The 19,372-nt window shown below is 44.5% G+C and overlaps 1 protein-coding gene across 1 annotated transcript in view; it reads left to right on the top strand.

The window, feature by feature from the left end:
- The first annotated feature begins 6 nt into the window (after positions 1 to 6).
- The window catches only part of DMAP1 (DNA methyltransferase 1 associated protein 1), a 28,952-nt gene continuing 9,586 nt past the window's right edge, over positions 7 to 19,372 (top strand). The window contains exons 1-7 of the mRNA XM_035893529.1: positions 7 to 80; positions 2,863 to 2,954; positions 3,570 to 3,765; positions 8,128 to 8,286; positions 9,428 to 9,595; positions 10,587 to 10,772; positions 13,738 to 13,809. Of these exons, the coding sequence (XP_035749422.1) occupies positions 2,914 to 2,954; positions 3,570 to 3,765; positions 8,128 to 8,286; positions 9,428 to 9,595; positions 10,587 to 10,772; positions 13,738 to 13,809 (822 nt within the window). The 5' untranslated portion in view covers positions 7 to 80; positions 2,863 to 2,913. The remainder of the gene's footprint in view (positions 81 to 2,862; positions 2,955 to 3,569; positions 3,766 to 8,127; positions 8,287 to 9,427; positions 9,596 to 10,586; positions 10,773 to 13,737; positions 13,810 to 19,372) is intronic.

The raw sequence follows: 19,372 nt of genomic DNA, 5'->3' as shown, positions 1-19,372 counted from the left end.
GGGACATCCTGGAGCTGGGCGGCGTGGAGTCGGAGAACACGGGCACCATCAACAAAAAGGATATCATCAACTCGGATAAGGTGAACCGCGACGCCCTGAGGGGCCGCTGCTTGTTTTCTAGGCGCTGACTGACCTTGCGTGTGGCGTCTGGGGTGAATGCTGGAAAAAAAGGTGGAATAAAGCATGTTCCTGCCATAGTCTGTTTATTTTCAGGCTTCCTAGAAGTATCTGGAAATGCCTGGAGGGCCCCACTCCTGGGTTCCTGGTGTTCTTAGCTAACCGTGTTGTGGCATTTGGGACGGTATTTAAGCCGGAGCTGTGTAAGTGGCGTCCTGGAGAGCTGGGCCTGGCCCCAGGACGTTTTCAGCTGTCTCTAAAATCCCTGTTTTGTGGAGTAAGAGTGAAGTGCGGTTACCATCTAACCCACAAGCAGGTGGAAATAATGTAATACAGTCTTGTTTTAGAAGAAAAAAAAAAAATTGTTTGTCTTGATTGAACAGTAAATGTCTTCAAACCATGGGAGCAGTCCCTATGCAGGGAAGATGTGTGTCTGGGGTTTGGGAGAACTGGGGTGTGTTGCCTGTGGGCTGGGGTTTGGGAGAACTGGGATGTGTTGCCTGTGGGAATGTGGGCAAGTTAGTAAGCTCTTTTAAGGATGTGTGCCATCATGTGCTGCGTTCTGTGCGGTCATAAGCTATGGTGTGTTGCTGCCTTCTGTATTTTAAATTCCGGCAAGGTCTTGGCTGTCCCATGGTTTGCATGGTGTTGGGAAGGTCAGTTCACAACTAGTTACGAGATGTGGAGGTGCTTGGAAATGAGCTGGGGGAGATGAAATCCCCAGGAGCTCTCTGGTAAAGAAATGGTCTGATTTGAAGTAAACCCTGTGTATTTTTTTTTAAGAAAACCCAAACCAAACCGAACACACACAACCACCCCATCCCTGAAAGTACTTTCTGAATGTCTTTGCTTGCCTCCACTGAAGCGTTTGTCTCTGAAGAGAAGCACAGTGGTTTCATGACTGCCTTGCTGGGAATAGGACACGTAGTATAACTGGTGTAGTGGAAAACTGATGAGTTTCAGTAATTTAAAGGCTGAAATGTTAAAATCACCAGTTATCAGCTGTGTTGGTGGCAGCTCATTGGCTGGATTCAGCCTGTGATGTTGTGCCACTGAGTGGAGTTGCAAGCTCTTTGATTTTAGAGGCATTTGTCTGTTAGCTAGCAGAGAGGTGAAGGAGTACTGGTGGCTGTCTGTCTCTCTTCTGGAGCAGAGAATAAGATGGGTTTCTCCACAAATTTACTTTGAGAGGAAGGGGAGATGTCTGGGGAGGAGTGCAGGAGGCCACTGCATTCTGAATGCATACATACATTCTGAATTTCTACAAAGTACAGAAACTAAATCAAACCAAAGGTATAAGCCATTATTGCATGGAGAGAGCAAAATTGCTAATAACAGTGCAGCACTTGCTTGGAAATAGATCTGTTCTCAATTAGAAAAGAAACAGATTGATGTCTTTAAATCACAAGAGAACTGTGAAGTACTTTCCAGTCCATTAGTGACTGAGAATGTTAAAATAAAAATTACTAGGCATTTAAATCAGCAGGACCAACTAATTTGTTCTCAACTCCTAAAAGAGCTGGCTGAGCTGATCTCTGACCTGCTGATATTAATTTTTAATAAATCTGGGAACTTTGGGGGAATTCCAGAAGTCTGTGTTCAAACAGGGTGTATGGTGACCCGTGGGTAACTGCCTCCGTTGGCCTTACATCCCTCCTGGGCAAAGTGGTGGACACGCTGGGAGAAAGGTGTTTGATTGGGAGTGAAAAGGTGCGAATATAATGAATGTCTGTCATGAAGTTTTATGGAAAGTAGTTGTAGTCTAAGCTGATAGGTGGTTATTTTTTTAATGGGATTTTGAATTTGCTTGATAAAGGTGACTATATGGATTTAAGACAATTTGTGATACAGTGTTAGTTTTACTACTACAAAATACTCTGATTTAAAAGTCGGTAGCAATATGGTAAACAAGTACTTAAAAGTAGTGACATGGCTAATAGTTATAAAGGTAGTACAGTTAGACCAAATGCTCTGGAATACTCAGTAAACTTGCTCACTTAAATAAAGTGTACCTTGTTAAGGTGGCTGTTCCTGTATCTACCTGAATCCAAGGCTGATTACTTTATAAATTTGTACATGTGATAGGAGATGAAACATGTCTCAGAAACCATCAGTTCTGACAAGGTTTTAGGGGCCAGATTGAATCGTCTACACTGAATTCCTAGTATGAAGAAACTATGTAAAAAAAAAAAAAAATTCCTGTATAAATGGGAGAGCGGAGGTGGGAATGGGGGTTTACTTTTGTAGGTGCTACAGGTAGCTTTGACATGGGGCTACCGCAAGGGCTTGATCACAACTGGCAAAAACTGAAGTTGCTGCAGAACAAAGTTACAAAATCTAAGAGAGGGTGGGAAGACATTTCTTATTATCTTCTGTAAAAGTTAGAGAATCGCTTAATTAATTCCATTAATACCTTCACATGAGGACAGTGCTTACCTAGTAAAAAAAAGGCTTAGTGCACCAGCCCCTGAACACTGAGTTCAGATGGCTACAGATGTTCAACTTGGAATTTAAGTGTGTGTTATCAGCAACAGCAAGTGTCTGAGTACTGGTGAGTGCTATCACTGATAGTGGTGCTTTTTGTCTGTCAGTGTCTTCCACCAGGAACAGGCAGTTTCCTGGAGAAATTCAGGGTATGTAAAAAGAGATAAAAGTGAAAACCATCACAGGGTGCCAGGTTATGTAGTTTAATGTTCCCTTGGGGATTGCTGCTTCTGAATCTAAAATGCAATTCTTTTGTTTCAGAAAAAATCCAAGAAATCTTCAGAGACTTTGACATTTAAGAGGCCGGAAGGAATGCACCGAGAAGTTTATGCACTCCTCTACTCTGATAAAAAGTAAGGGCTTATGGTCATCTGTGCAGGTTGTGGGGGTAGCCTGGGCTTTTGGTGGCAGGGCAGCATCCTCTTGAAACCACAGGCAGTCTGACTTCCCAGATTGATTCCCCCCAGTGCTTGGCCCATGCTTGTGCCATTCTCTCTTAGACAGTCACAGGCAGTGTCTGTCTTCTAAATTTGAGGGGTTTTCTCTGTGTAGGAGATGAATTTGGTACAGGCACAACAGTCTAGTTCAGACAAGGCAGCATTCTTACCCTTCTGTGTCTAATTGTCTTTTATTTACAACTGGGAATAGCACCTGCTTTTATTTCTGCAAAAAGGGTTCTGCTGCAGCCTGTATTTAGCTTGTTATGGGTTGTGCCCTCGCCCCAGAGGTCTCTTGCATAGTTTGCTTTCCAGATGGTTTTGTTCAAACCCATCCATGCTGTGCATTCTGTCCTCTGATGCTGGAAGCATTGCGGTCTGGGAAGTGCAAAACCTGGAATAAAGCTTAAACTCAGGTTTTCCCACCCTAGACCTTATGGTGCCAGATCCCGCTCTTGAGTCTGAAATCTCTTTGAGTTTGTCCGGGGCTGCTTCTTGCTTCTCATCACCTGGTGCTTTTCTTCACCACAGGGATGCACCTCCGCTGCTGCCAAGTGATACAACTCAGGGTTATCGAACAGTCAAAGCAAAACTGGGGTCCAAGAAAGTCCGGCCTTGGAAGTGGATGCCTTTCACCAACCCAGCAAGAAAAGATGGAGCGATGTTCTACCACTGGCGGAGAGCAGCAGAGGAAGGAAAGGACTATCCTTTTGCCAGGTTTAATAAAGTAAGTGGGAGCACTTTCAAACAAAAGCATATGAACAGCAGCTGGAAAATACCCTTCAGTCAGCTTCTTGAATGTCCAGAGAAGAAGTTGGTTCTTTCAACATGTGAAGACTGAGTTAGATTTGGCAATTGCATTTTAAATTTAAGCATGGCCTGTAGCCGTGTGGCCTCGGACTATGATGTCTCCAAATCCTTTAAGCTAAGTGGGCTCAGCATGTGGTCAGAGCTTGCTAGGGTCCTCTGTGTTTCAGGTGTGCAGTCATTGATTTGGTAAGGAGGCACTGTACTATTTAGTTCAGTTCCTAATCAACATACTTGCCCTGATTACAGGCTCTGGGTAGTAAAAGATACTCTGTTCTGAGTGAAACATTAAAGTCTTGTTATTTTGCCCAGTATGAAAAAAATTTGCTTGAGCTTCATGGCCAAAAAGCTAGCTTGCAGCCTCTTGGCCAGATTCCAGCACAGATATGCTGAATTACGTTGCGTTCCTAAATTGCTCCTGTGGTATCAGTGTGGTGCAGTACCCTGTTCTTTACGTCTTACATTAAATTGTCACAATGTGTTGTTGTAATCTCCTGCTGTCTTTTGTCCCAGATGTATCTGCTTTGAGTGGTTGGGGCTTTCATGTGCATGCACAAAGAAAACTACATCAAGATTTATATTTCAAAGTCAGGATCTCCAAAGTTAGGAAGGAGCAGTGTTAGGGTGCCTCCATAATGTAATTTAACCCCCTTCATGATGCAAATCTGAAGGGGGGAGGGAAAAGTGTGATAACATGATTCCACAAAAGCTCTGCTTGCGTATAACTGTATACAGCATTTTAAGTTTGTAACCCACAGAGCATCAGCTCTAACAAAGCCCGGCTTCCTGCAGAGTTAAGTGGTTGGTTGACCTTATATGTTAGAAGGCTCAAGCTCTGACTGATGCTTTTCCTCTTGCTGGGACATTGGTAAGAGCCTCCTGTGGTATCTCTTCTCTGATGTCTAGGGTGGAAGTCTGAAGCATGACTCACTTAGTCAAGGCACCTACCTAGCTGTCTGAGTGAAACTTTGGGAGTGTAATTGTCTATAAGACACTGCTGCTGTAACAGTTTTTGACTGAGTTCAACTGAGTTTATCAGAGGGGACCACACATGGGTGTTGTAATTATACGATTCTTGTTTCCTTAACTTTATCGTGTACTGTGAATTGACAGACAGAAGAGCCTTCAGCAAGGCTGCTGCAACCTTTAGATTAGTGGTACAGACCTCTGCCATCTGCACGTGCACAATTACGTTATGTTAGGAGCAAGTTGTTACCCTTGTGGATCCGTGGTTGACAGAGTAGAAGGCACTGGTGGGGAGTTTTACTGGTATTTGCTATGTCAGAGGAATTTTGTTTATTTTTCCAGACTCTTGTGGCTTCCTTCTCATGTACTTGATACCTCTGTCCCAGTCTCTTACCCCCCTTGGCACGAACCCATTTCCTGTGTAGTTTGTCCCACTGGTCACTCAAGCTCTTTAACCTGGCTCCCGCGTCACTGCCCAGTTGCTTTGCCTTTTCTCTCTGGTCCCAGTCTCCCACCCAAATCCCTCCTCTTTGTAAATCCAAAATGTAAACTTAGGTTTCACAGTGTACGCCGAGCTTTGATCTAGGGTGTGAAATAGGAATATAAAAGCAGCTTCACTGGTGTCAGAGTAAAAGCCTGTCTCAGCTGATATTCTGTTTCTGGCTACCATTAGTAAAGGCTTAGAGAAAGAGCATGAGAATGGGGCAAATACAGGTAATTTCTTCCTAGCTTTTGGTGGTCTTTGGCTTAAGGATTTCTTAACTTGGAATTTGTGTTTAATAATTCTTGCTAGGTATGTTCAGGGCAGAAAGCTGCTTTGTGAATATCCCATGGATATGAGTTCTGCAGGTTAATTTTGTGTGGTATGCAAAGGTCCTTTCTTCTGTTCATTTTAAGCTGCTGCCTTGGCGTTTCATTTGGTGTTCCTGAGATCTTGTGTTTTGTGATGTAGTAAATTGTCCTTGCTATGTACTGTGTTTTCCATAATTTGACACACATCTGCCCTTCTGTGCCCTGTGTCACCCTTGTCCTCAAATACCCTTTCTTTTGACATGGGTGGACTAGGGGTTCATGTTTTACTTATGGAAACATGGCAGGTTTGTACATCGGTTGTGTTTCTTTGTCTCTCTTTCCCCCCCCACCCCCCGATAATTTTTAATCTTCAGTTTGTCTTTTCACCACTGCTGGGCATTGTGATGATGTTTTCACAGAACTGTCTCATGGCTCCCAGGATCTTTCCTGAGCAGTTTCAGCTAATTTAATGTCCATCGTTGTGTGAGTTTGTAGTCTGAAATGTAGGACTGAAAGGGGTTTTCTGGGCCACTGAAACCTCTTCTTGGCTTTCTCAGGTCCTGCACCATCCAGTCCCTTTCATAAACTGATCAAGTTCCTTTTGAAAAGCACTTGGATTTTCCTGCCCCTGTGCTTCCTTGGGAAGCTGTTCCAGACCATCTCTGCTCCATTTCTTATTTCCAGGTTAAATTTTCCATGTTAAATTGGCATTTATTTGCAAGCCAATTTCTTTGTCCTTATTTCAGTTGTTCTTTTCTTCCTGTGGGTATTCCTCTCATTCCATCTAGCATACTTGAAGCTTGCAGTCAGATTCCCTTTCAGACTTCCTTCGCTAGGCTCCTTTCTTTTCCAATCTGCTGTGGGAAGACAAGCTCCCCACCCCATTACTCATCCTCATTGCTCTTCTCTGTACGTCTTCCCATTTCAGTTCATCTTTCTTCAACATGGGTCAGTAGAGTTATAGCTGGCATCCCCGGCAAGGTCTTGTGGTGCAACCGAAACCTGCCAGTTTCTGCTGGAAATCCCTTGCTGGGGGTCATATTTGCATTTTCATGGCTGCATTGCATTTGAACCTATAGTTATCCCGTGGTTGGCTCAAGCTTCCCATCTGATGAGTTCTCACCTTCTTAGTTCTCAGCAGTTCTCACCTGCGCAGCCATGAAAGCAGCTGAGGAAGTGTTTTGGGCACTGCTTTTGTCTCTTGTCCCATTCTATTCTCTGACCTAGCATCTGCCACCTTCCCTTCCACCCACTGGAGAGAGCCTTCCTGGCTCATTTCATGTGTGTATGCTACTCTAGAAATTTCTGTTCTTTTTCATGATGTACGTAGGGCATCCTTATGGTATCTAATAGGATGCTGCTTCTCCTGGTGGAAGTGGTACTTGAAGGTTGGGGTACAGTACGTCCCCAGGAGATCTGTTTCACCTTTATGCTTCCGTATCTAAGTGATGGATGAAAGTCAGTAGATCTAAAGAGGCTGTGATTTGGAGGCTCAGAAATGCTCTGTTGGTCTGTATGGAGTTCATGAGGATGACTTTTCTGGTGTAGGACTTGGGAGGGCATAGAGGTGTTGAAGCATGTGCGCTGCTCACATGGGCACCATGTTTTCGCGTGGAGGCAGGACCTCCTCAGGCTGAGCAAAGTTCAGCTGCAGGAGAGGTGGGAGGGGGTGAGGGAAGAAAGCACAGACTTGTTTACACTTTAGCTTTACCATGCGCTAGGACTTCCCCTAATACAGTAAGTATTATTACTGTTCCTTTAGTACTCATGTGACACTTGTGTTCTGGATAGAGCCCTTGCAGAGCAGTTCCAGGCTGGGGACAGTGGTGTGGGTTTGGCTTTTTAGGCACCTGGGGCACTGTGAGAGTCGGACTGTTGCTTGGCCCTGTGGCTCTGCTGGAGAAGGGGTGGATGAGGAAGCGAGGGACAAAGTTGTCTGCCAAGTTTATGGCCCTCAATTGTACAGCACCCAGCCTTTCAGATCTTCACAGTGCTGTCTGCACCAAACATGAAAGAAGTGCGTTGTGTATCAAAGCAGGAGGTGTGCTAAAGTCTAGGAAACACTGCTCCTTGCCTTTCCTGTTCTTCCCGTACAAGTGAGCACGTCCCAACCCAAGTAACGAGTTGACTGTCAGAGCAGTTTATGTCAACGTATTGGTTCTGCTATGTGGGAGGAATGCAGGGAGGCTGACTGAACCTTGGTTTCATTGTCATGTTAGCCTGATAATTTTGAAACCTATTGTCAGGATGTGGGTTGCTGACCTCTGCCTGTGTCAGCCACCTGAAATATGTTTCAGCTTTCCAGGCAGTGATTCCTGGTAGGTTCCCCAGAACGTCATGTCTGTGTCCCCAAGATCACACATTGCTCTTCATCAAGTCCCCTGCCTGCTCGTCATGTTTCCTACCAGGACTGATTGCTCGGGGTCCTGGCAGCCCCCTCCTGTCAGTATGCTGCTCTTGTTCATGGCTCACGTATCTCGGTGTGCTGCGAGAGAGCTGCCATGTTTTTCTTCTCCCTGTGTAGACAGTGCAGGTACCTGTCTACTCGGAGCAGGAGTACCAGATGTATCTCCATGATGATGCATGGACCAAAGCTGAGACAGACCACCTCTTTGACCTGGCTCGGCGTTTTGATCTGCGCTTTGTGGTGATTCATGACCGCTACGATCACCAGCAGTTCAAGGTGAGTCCCGGGGGCCAAGGTGCTGCTGGCAACCTGCTGCTATGGCACGTGCAGGACTTGCTGCACTGCAAAGACCAAATTACCCTTTATATCAACTTAATTAGGGGAAAATAATGAATTATTGGCAGCAAGGAATATTGAATTTCCAGCATGGGGCATTGCTGCTTGCTTTGTTTGTAATTAAATTAATTGTGACTTTCCATGTTGTGTTTTATTAGAAAGTTAGAAGGTTTGTCCCTGCCAGGAGAACAACTCCTTATTCCTTGAAGATCAGGCAGCTGGGTATTTTGTTTAGCTGAGCAGGATAGGTGTCCTGGATTCCAGTCTAGGAATCTAGCAGATCCTGGAAGAAGGATCTGCTAACAGGCCCTGGGGATTGGGATTTTTCCCTGGTGCTGCTCCTGACTTGTGGTCTGGCCTGGTGCAGGCTTCTGTCATCTCTGCTGTGAAGCAGGGGCCATCAGAGGTCTGAAGATGCAACCCCGGTGTCATGATACTAAATCTTCTGTAACTGCTGGTTCCATGCCTCCTGGTGACATGAGGGAATGATGTGACTCCTACAGAACAGCTCCAAATGCTGGAGGTTTTTGTTGCCCTCTGAAAGGCTCACATGAAGAGCCTGTAGGAAAGTGGAATAACAAGAGTCTGCCCAGCTGGGTTGCCCAAACGTCTTCAGTGCCTGGAGTAAGGGAACACAGCTCAGACTCTGCGTAATGATGGGCAGTGAATTGTGGCAGCTGATACCTTCTTGGTTATGGCTTGAATAGCCATTGTCTGGAGCAGCTTGGAGGAGACCTGTTTTTCTTTATGGTTTCCTGTTCACAGGTTTTCTCCTCTTGAAACAGCTATCCTTTCGTCCTTTTATCTGGGAGTGCTTCACTGCTGTATTGTCTCTAACCCTTGGCTGTAATGTTGGACCCTCTGGTGGGTGTTTTTAAAGCAGTAGCTGTGAACCCATGACAGTTAATTGATGCAGTTCACTGAGAAACTCCCACTTCCCTGTGGTTCCTCTGGGACTGGCAAGGCTCCTCCTAGGCTCTGTGTCTTATACCATCCTTCAGCCAGTGGTCCTTAGCTGGCTACTGCACAAGGTTTTGCTTGGTTCTTTCATAATGCTGTCCTCCTTTGATGTGTTTCACAGAAAAGATCAGTGGAGGATCTGAAGGAACGATATTACCACATCTGTGCCAAGCTGGCTAATATTCGTGCAGCTCCGGGCACAGACCTAAAAATCCCAGTCTTCGATGCTGGCCATGAGAGGCGAAGGAAGGAACAACTGGAAAGGCTGTACAATAGGACACCAGAGCAGGTAACCTGGGGGACAGAGCATCACTGCTCCAAAAGATTTATGATAAGCTGAATCAGTAGGTGGATGAAGTAGGCCAGAGGGTGGGAAAGGGGAAGAAATATTGGGCAAGAAAAGAGCAACACTGAAGTACTGCTTTTGTTGGTGAGTTCATGTCACTTTAAGGGATACAAAAGGGCAATGACTGAGAAATCTGACTATACAGGAGAGAGGGCTAGGTGAGCAGAGTTACGGTCTCTGGTAACTGCCAACACCTTCTCCGTGATGGTTACTGTACCAGTCCTCTGACTAGAAACAAATTCTCAGATCAACGTCCTTATGAGTCCCTGAGTCCCATGAGGAGAGAACTACTTCCTTTAGAGTAAAAATCTTGCCAGAATACATCCAAGACTGTAAATCTGCATGTTTCATTCTCCTCTTTGTTGAAGCTGTGTAACAGCCCCAGGGTTTAGAGGTTAAGGAGCTGTGTGTTCCCCAAAGGCTGGGGGAGAGCATCCTTTTCTGTTAGTTGTTCCCTCTGATGACAAGTTCACATGTATGATGACTCTGCTTGTCCTTCCCACGTATCAGGTGTGCTGATACTTGGCAGAGCTGCTCTAAGTTCTACATACTATGTCTGGGGAGGGGAGCCAGCTTTTCACAGCACTGCTTTTGGAACTGTAGTATATTTGGGCTTTTTTACCCTTCTATCTGTGCTCTTGGCCTCCTTGTCTGGAGGAGGGATTGAGCACTTATGGACGCTGCTGAAGGGTGCATCATGGATGTTGCCACACAGTACCTGCCAGTTTGTAGACTGGCATTGCCTTGGATGCAGGGTATGGCTATGGAAGATAATGTGCTCTGCAAACCCAAGTCCTCTGGAGGATATTAGGCGGGGGAGCTTAAAGGCATTCCCCAGGCTGGCACAGGGCAGAGTTGTTATCGGTAGATGGCCCCCTTGCCTTGCTAGGCCTCCTCTGTTGCTCTGATTGCCTTTCCGTGCTCTGGTCTGCAGGTGGCAGAAGAAGAATACCTCATCCAGGAGCTCCGCAAAATTGAAACCAGGAAGAAAGAGAGAGAAAAGAGAACTCAAGACCTGCAGAAACTCATCACAGCTGCTGACACCACCACTGAGCAGAGATGTGCTGAGCGCAAGGCTCCTAAGAAGAAGCTGCCACAGAAAAAGGAGACAGAGAAACCTGTAAAGATTTCTCTTTTCTTTTTTTTTTTTTTTTTTTTTTTTCCTCCCTGCTTTGTGCTCTGGCTGGGTAACATGTTTTTCCTTCAGCAATCCTAGTGGGATCTTGGCTTTTTAGGGGGAAGTGGCTACTGGCTGGCTTCTGGCAGGTGCATTTTCAGTTAGGTCTCTCGGAAGGTGGAATGGTCTAAGGCAGCCATTGTCAGAGTCCTCTGGTGTGCTCTCTGTCTCCCATTTGAAAAATGCTGGTTTAGGTCCTGTTTTCCTTTCGTTCCCTGAGAAATGGGATGAAATGGTGCCAGTCATTCATGCCTCATGGTAGGGAGAACCATCTGTCTCCCTGCTTCTCCCAAGTGTATTCTGGTACTGCTGTGCAGGGTTGGTCTTTCACCTGCCTTCTTTTTCTAGTCCAGCTTTCCTTTTCCTTTCCCACTCCTGGGTCTCAGCAGCATCTCCCCAAGCTCAGTGCATGCCCCTCTTCTGATCCTCAGCTGTGATCAGAGCAGCCCTGCTGCGGGACTCCTGTATTCTGGGAGCTATTGCTTCTTCTTTCTCCCTGAGCTGAGCTAAAGCCTAAGGAGCCCAGAACACAGGTTTCAATTCACATTTGATGTTACCTCAATTTCCCTTTCTGGATAGAGGACAGCATGGACTGAACTAAATTCAGCACCTTCAGTAGGAAAGGGCTGTTACAAAATCTCAGATGTTTCCAGTGAGTCCCTGGGAATTCCTGTCCCTCCACCTTGTGAAGAGAGAGCACTTGTGTCATCATCTTCCAAAACGGTCTGTGCAGAGAGGGGGGAGAAGCAGTGAATGCTAGACAGTTATTGCTTGATGAGGTGTAGCTAATGGCCCCCACTCCTTAAAATGTGGTGGGTTGGTTTTTTTATTTCCCCCCGCCCCTCCATATCCCCCCCCCCGAATATATGTTAAATGGGTTTTTTTAATTATTGATTTTTTGCCCCCCGCTCCCCCCCAATGAACGTAGTGTCACTGGGCACCTTGTGCATTGAATTCCCTTGTGTGTTGATCTGGTAAAGCTCACCCATGGCTGGCACATCTCCCTCTAAAGAAAGCAGCTCATCACTGGTGGCAATGAAAAAAGTGTGGTGATGGAGAATGGGGCTGGAAAGATGCTGAGGATGCCAAGGTGAGGGAGTCCAGCCCTAAATATTGCCTGTTGGCTGGTGCCTGTCTGCAGGAATACAGTGGATAGGCACGCCAGGGTGGGCAGAGAAGCGGTTTCTGTTGTTGCACTAGCATCATTTCAACCATGACAGAGTCCATTAGGAGTCAATTACCAACTATAGCCAGGAAATGTTAAGAAAAAAATTGCATTTTAACTAAGAATTTGAATCGGGAGCTGCATCAGCATCATTTCAACAAAGGAAAATCATTTACCAAAGAGTCAATTGAGGTTGAAGCGTTTACAGCATGTACAGGCACGCAAGGCAAAAGAACCCATTTAATTGCTTATGCACTGAGCGCAGTCAGAGTTGTCTCGGCTAAGCCAACGATGCTGATTTACCCTCACTGCTTGTGTCAGGGTGTTCAGCAACAGGCTGGGGGTCAGAGTTTGGGGAGTCTGAAAGCCAGCCTTCATCCAAAGGAAGCGGAGAGGATTCGTTTTTGATTGTAGCTTTCTTTGTCTAATAATCCAAGCAGGGAGGCTTCATCCTACCAAGGATCAATGTGATGCCTACAAGTTCATCGGCCCTGTTGGTAGTTAGAGAATACTTTTTAAACCATGATCATGTTTAGAAATCTTTTCCTGGGTCCTCTGTTTTTTGGACTGACCACAGATAACTGAAGAAAAAATCTTAATGCCTGGCCATGCAGAGCAGTTTGCAAGGTGCCACCTCAAGACCAAGACAGAGATAGCTGATAGAGATGTGAGAGTCATTGTGCAGGGAACTTGAAGAATTGAGTCACTGTCCTTCAGCATCTCTTATGATCTTGGGGCAGCCCTGGTTGTCTCATCCCTGCCTGGAACTAACAAAGAGCAAGCTGTAGAGCCTCTCTGCAGAAAAATGTGGGAGCAGCAAGGCGAATGCTGTCTCCAAAGAAATTGGGAGATTTGAGGTGACTCTTCCTTTTGGAAAACCATGACTGAGCATGCGTTTTGGAGAGATTGTGGCTGTTCATGCATAAAAACATGACTATCGCTGACCCATTCAGAAGACCCCACACCATTCAGTGCACAAGGCTTTGCAGATAGGCTGGTTTAATCATTTAAAAGTATGCTCACCTTGTGCTTTGCTCAGCAGCACAGATTTTTCAGGGATTTAATTTTTTTTTCCATTTTGTGGAAATGCAAATAAATGCTCTACTGTCTAGCAGCAGCAGTAGAAGTTTGCCTTCTTGTATTACTATGCTTAAAATGTGAAGTGGGGAAGAAAGAATACTGTCTAAGAAGTGGACAAATGGCAAAATGTATATAAACAGCAGGCCTCCTTGGAGGGGTGCAGTCCTTATATCCTCATTAGTGGGCTCATGTCTGTATCAATTAGAGGTTTCTCAGCTCATTCCTTAGAGGACTTGCAGTCAAAAGCCAAGATTTAGGGAAGTCTTGGGATGTTTGGATAAGTGAAATGGGCCTGGCTTAGATAAGGATGATATTGTGCAAATATGTATGTTGTATAAGGAGTACTATTTAGGGTTAGGGTTTGTGCTTGTGTGGATAGATGTAAGGATCTGTCTAGAGCAGTGCATTTAAACCAACCAAGCAAAAATGCTTGAGCTCTCCAAAGATACCTTGAACTGCCGTATTTTTCTCAGTGAATTTCTTGGGATTTTCCCACTGAATCCCATTGCTTGGGATTTTCCTCTTACCTCAGCTCTGACATGTGTCTGTGGCAGGTGGTTCTCTGTCATAGGAAACAGTGTTTCCCCTTCAGATAGTCTCTGTGTGAAATCTTGTGTTTCTTGTGTTTCCTCCATCAACACATCCTGTTTCGATCTCTTTCAGGCTGTTCCTGAGACTGCTGGCATCAAGTTTCCTGACTTCAAATCTGCAGGTGTCACGCTGCGAAGCCAGAGGGTAGGCTGTTGTCCTGGTCCCTTGGGACCTCTGTTAATGTCTTTCAGTCTGCCTGTCTGTCTCCTCATCTGTTCTCCTTTTATAGCTAAAGTAAGTCAAGTTCTTGCCTCTAAAATAAGAAAGGAATTCTGTAAATGTGGAGACTCAGAAACCTGGAATGCTGGCTCTGTGAAAACCAGCTCATCGCCTTGCAGGGGCACCTGACCTTCCTGGTGTTTGTTACTGGTGTGCCCATTCTGCTGTTAGACACACGTGATGGACCCAGATGGAGCTGTTTAGTCCAAACAGAGCACGCAGCCAAATGTAATGGGTCTCGTAGAGCACGTGTGTGGACAGATGAGAGGCGCTTTTAAGAAATGGATGTTCAGGTTGTGACTTGGAAAAAAGACACACATAAATGCATACAATTTTTAGTCTTCTATTTCCGTTATCTTTGGAAAATATTTCGGGGAGAAGCCCCTTTGTTCATTGTGTTGCGCAGATATCCCTGAGAAAAGAACTTTCTTGCTGTTTTATCAGCAAGACTTGACGCTCGTCTCTCAGCGACAGGTTTTGGGATACTGGATAAGTTAAACCTGCCTGGCCGACTGAATGGTTTTGGATAGCAAAATCCTATTTGCCCAGTATAAGTGCTTTTTTTTCCCTAGCCAAATAAAATAATCCTTAGTTGCTTTATTGTATAGCAAAGGCAGAGAAGTAGGTTCCTTGCCCCGGCACCCTCACTTGGCATAGTAATTTTCTAGGTCACTTTTAAAGACTCTTTTATGGGATGCTCTTTTGATGTCAGAGTAGTTTGAGATCTTGCTGGGAACACCCTGGGGCTCTTAATAAAAATGTGTTTGGGATCATGCTGCTTCAATGTATGGGTGCATGTGCACATTAAAGGTGGTATGCCTCAGCAAGGTCACTGCTGGGGGACCCCTTTAGTGTACAAGTGCCACCATCTGCCGGCTACCTGTATGAGTGAGGGGCTACAGCCTTGAGGAAGTCAAAAATCCCAGCAAGTGACAGGCAAGACTGCAATGCATGTGTTGAGATGTATGGAGATGTGGCAGATGTGTTCTCAGGCACTAAGATAAATAGAGTAATTTATGGAGATTGATTTGGATTTTGAAAACTAATAAGTAATGGTTGAGCTTTTTTATTTTTTTTAACCCCCCTGGAAGAGAAGTTGAGCAATAACCTGTCAGTGATGGAACCATCTGGCAAAGCCAGCAGCCTTTTTGTGTGCCAAACAGGCAATTCAAATCCAAGCCTTTGTGAAAATGGGTGCTGCATGCTTCTCCCTGTTCTCTTTCATGCTCACAAAATGCAAGTGATAAGCTGAGGCATAGCAGTCTGATTCAGCAACTTTCAGCCTGTGGTATCCACATGCCTGGGATGACCTACAGCAACTTCCTATGCTCTGCTTGAAATTTTTAAGGAAATAAATGCTGTTATTGGAAGTACCAGTGGTTTGCAAACTGAAAAAGATTGCAAATCGCTGATCTAGGTGAAAAAACACTGTGCTGCTTGGAAATGTGAAACCTGCCTCCAACCTGGCAAAATTAATTCATTTGTGGCTTTTAGTCAGTCACCTGACTTCCTTATTCAAGTCTTCCCTGTTTTTAAAACGGGAGCTAATAGACTCACTTCCTTCACATATAGGCGAAGGGGAGAATTAATTACATGAGGTCAGTATGGGCTTTTTGAACTGGTAAGAGATGCTGAAGTGCTAAGTGGTATAGAGTTGACAATCCGTGCCAATCCAAATTATTTTACTTGTGGGATTTATGTGGCAAACCCTCTACACACCAGTAGTGTGGAATTGATAAGGATGGGAGCCAACTAGGACTAAGGGAGGAGTTGGGGTGCTGTGTTGGAAACTTGTACTTGGGCAACATCTAGCATAAGATGTTTTGCCCTGAGCACATTGGGAAATGATTTCTAAAGGCTTGTGACATCCTGCAATAAGTTCTTTTGCCTGAGGGCCTAGAGTGTTCCTCACCTAAAGGCTTCTATTGTCCTCCTTTATTTTGTACTTTGCTACCAAGCTTTATGCCTTCATAGTTAGGTGAAGTTGGATTTTGCACTGAGATTAGGGACTCAACCTCTGTCACGTGTGAAAAATGTGCCATGTCATCCTCAGGATAATAGCACTTACTCTTTGATTAGAGATACTTTTTTTTTTCCCCTGAGGATTTACAATTAGTCTGAAAACGTGAGTAAAAATTAATTTATAGAAATGAGTCCTTGAAGAAGAGGTTAGCAATCTGTATTCAACTTAATTTGTTCCTAGTAGTTCTTATGACAATAGCCCTGGCTTTTCAAATTCCCCCTGTCGTTAAAGCTTACAAAAATCTTATGCACAGGCTGAATTTGAAGACTTTTTTTTCCCCCTACGATTAATGGTCACTTATGGCCATTATTCTTCATAACCAAAAGTTTCTCCTTCAGCAGACGCTGAAGAGCAATCTTCTCCAGTGAGTTTGACAAGCTGCCTTCTATCACAATGGCTTCAGTCTCCCATTGTTCTCCATGGGGCTGTGGCCACAGGCAAAGAAGGCCATAGCCCCCGTGCCCTTGCTCTGCATGGGATTTCCCCTCTGCCTCCTGACAGCACAGACTGCAAGTTTCTCTAAGGCAGTAGGAATCTGTGCATTATGAAAAGCTTCGTCTTAATTCAAGGCAGTGTATTGCCTTGGTGCCACTGAGAACAGGAGGCAGTAGCAGATGTTTTGGAAGGGGGTAAGCCTTTCATGAGTTTCTTGAAAAGGAATTTTAGACCTTTGCCTTTGCTGTTAGTAAAACAGTGTTATGAAAATAACACCAGAAATCCTAAGCATTACTTCTGGAAAACTTCCTGTTATACCAGGTCGGCTCAGCTGGGAGGGCAGACAGCCAAAGAGCCAGAGGAAATGAGAGATGGGTAGAGAATTTGTACAGCGAAAGGAGAGGAAGAGACTAAAGGGAAAGCAGGGAGCTATGAGGAAGGAAAGCTTTGCTGAGAATTTGCCTGAAGGAAAGGAAAATGGGAGCTGTTGAACTTGAATCTTTTCCAGGACGCAGACAAACCGCATGTTTGTGATCTAGGCATCGTGTTGCTTCTGTAGGGCAGAGCTGAGTTTGTTTTGAATTCATGGCAGTGTTTCTGTACCATATCATGTTTTAGCTTTCTTTTAAGTTTAACCTTTGTCTTTGACTTTACTGTGTTCAGAGCACTTGACTTTGGCATACTTAGCATCTCTTCAGTGAGTTTTCAGTTGCTCGTCTCCTCTCTCAGCCTTATTCTTGAATTTTAAGTTACGATTTCGTTAACGCTGTTGAATTGCTGCAGCAGTGCTTTTAAGAAGGAAAGTGATGGACGGACAAGGGTGGATATTTGTCCCCACTCCTGTGTGTTGAGGTGTAAGTCTGTGTCCTTGCTCTGTGGTCACGGGTTGGAAACAAAGGAACTGGAAGAGAATCGATTGGGTGGTGTCTCATCTGGAAACAAAAAAAAAACTCTGGGATGAAACAGAGTTTGTAGAGATGTCAATCCGCAGAAAGGACTGAGGGATGCTCCAGCTTAGTCATTTAAAGCTGGCCACCTCCCCTCAGAAAAGGCTTCCAGCCAGCAGCCTGACTCCATCTGCTAACTGGGATCTTGTAGACAATTTGCCAGTCAGACCAATTAAAAAAGTAGAGGAAGGAAAATTACAAGTATAGCTTTAGTACCCATTGATTCAAATATTCACACTGACCAGCTTTTAAATATTTACTAGCCTGCTGAGCATTTTTTTTGTAGCGCTGATTAATGAGTAAGAATTTACTGTGGTTGTGGGGGGAATGCATGTGTGAGAATTCTCTTCCATTTGTTTTTTCTTGGAGTGGGAACTGAGTGCTTACTACAGCTCCAAGGTGAATGATATTTCTGGAGGAAGATGGGCTTGTATGTATGTGTTTAGGCATGTTTATTCTCCATATTTGATCTGACCCACAATTAAATGGCCAAGCACGCTGCCTGTTTACTCTGCATCGGAGGCTGTTGGCTCTGTTCCTTCCCTGTCATTAATGCAAACCCAGACCTCATCGGCTGTGAACATGTGAAACATCTGTCTGTCCTCCTGTGATCAATACTGTCCCTTCAGAGGTTCAGCTTTGGAAGCAGTTCCATAAAATATCAGTTATTTTTATTTGGATTTGATAAATTTAATTACTTGGAGCAATTAATAATTTATTTGTTTTGTATTGATTGCACTCCAAGGCATCCTGGCATCAATCTAATGGAGATCAGCACACCCTTATTAGGTAGGAAAGTTTACATTTCCAGATCTGAACATCCCATGGATTAGTTAGCTGAGATGTGCTTGTTGCTTCTGCTAGCAATTTTTCATTAGTAAAGTTGTATGTTTTGAACTCTGCAAGAGAGTGGATGAGAGTAATTTCCACAGGGAGCCTGACAGAGGTGTGGAAGGCAAGTAGTAGTCTCATTTCTGTGAATAAAAGTTATGAACAAACGATGCAGGCTGGATCGAATTCATGTTGTGGCATTGCCATCTATTTGTTGTATCACATGCCCTTTAATTAGGGCCAAGAGAGTGCTGGTGCGTTTCCTAATCAAACTCCTACCTGTAGAGAATGAAATAAGATGAAAATACTGGAGTATTTATTTTTAAAGAGAACAGCAAAGGATACAAAATCTTGAATGAACTAGAGAAGGTGAATCCAGCACTTCTCTTCCTCCATTCTCATTCTTAGCTAAACTGAAAGGCAGTTAATGTTAAATTGCTGAAAGAAAATGCATCCGTCACCTTTTTCGTGGAGCTCTTTGGTATGGGAGAGCATCTGGACCAAAGCCTTAGTAGGCTCTTGGGTATAAAGAGAGCACTCTGGGTACAGTAATGGGGTCTTTTAAAATAAGTTTTAGTTCTGGAAAGGATGCTCTGTGTTACTGCTTCTGTTGAATTGTCAGGTACCAAACACTCACTGTGCCGTACGAGGCCTTGGGGACCTTCATCTACCAGTCCTGGACTGATTTCAGAAGCTTTTACTATCTTTGTGGGCCCATAGTGACAGAGTCTTAGATGTCATTCATCAGGTAATCTGACTGTATGTAACTTGTGCAGAGCACCATATATATTACTTTCTTCTTTCATTAGCATAACCAATATAATGATCGGAGTGTAATTAGTCACTGTAGGTTTTTTGTATTTGTGTAAGTGTAATTTCAGTTAAATTATTTAAGAGAAAGGCAACATCAATTCAAGACTAGATGCACGTTTTGCTACAGTTTCTTGGATTTGTGTCCGATCTGGAAGTTTACATAATGTTCTTTGTACTATGGGAAACTGTCCTTAGAATTCCCCCTCCTGTGGCCTATCTTGGCACCCCCCCCATGATTATAGCACGATCGATGCAGCTCTGAGGCTGCAGCCGTTTCCATTTCCTGCATCCACCTCTACAGGTCTCAGCTCAGTTTCCATGCCTGTAGTGAGAGGCAGGGGTAGGACTATCTGGGAATCTGCAGGCCTCCTAAAGCAAAATAGTATAGTGTCATACTGGTAATGTGCTTTTAACATAAACCACCCTCCAGTAAAAATGT

This window comes from Egretta garzetta, unplaced genomic scaffold (genome assembly GCF_000687185.1).
Source record: "Egretta garzetta isolate BGI_Z169 unplaced genomic scaffold, ASM68718v1 scaffold75, whole genome shotgun sequence".
NCBI lineage: Eukaryota > Metazoa > Chordata > Aves > Pelecaniformes > Ardeidae > Egretta > Egretta garzetta.
The sequence above is the reverse complement of the archived record's forward strand: the minus strand, read 5'-3'. Positions and strand labels throughout refer to the sequence as shown.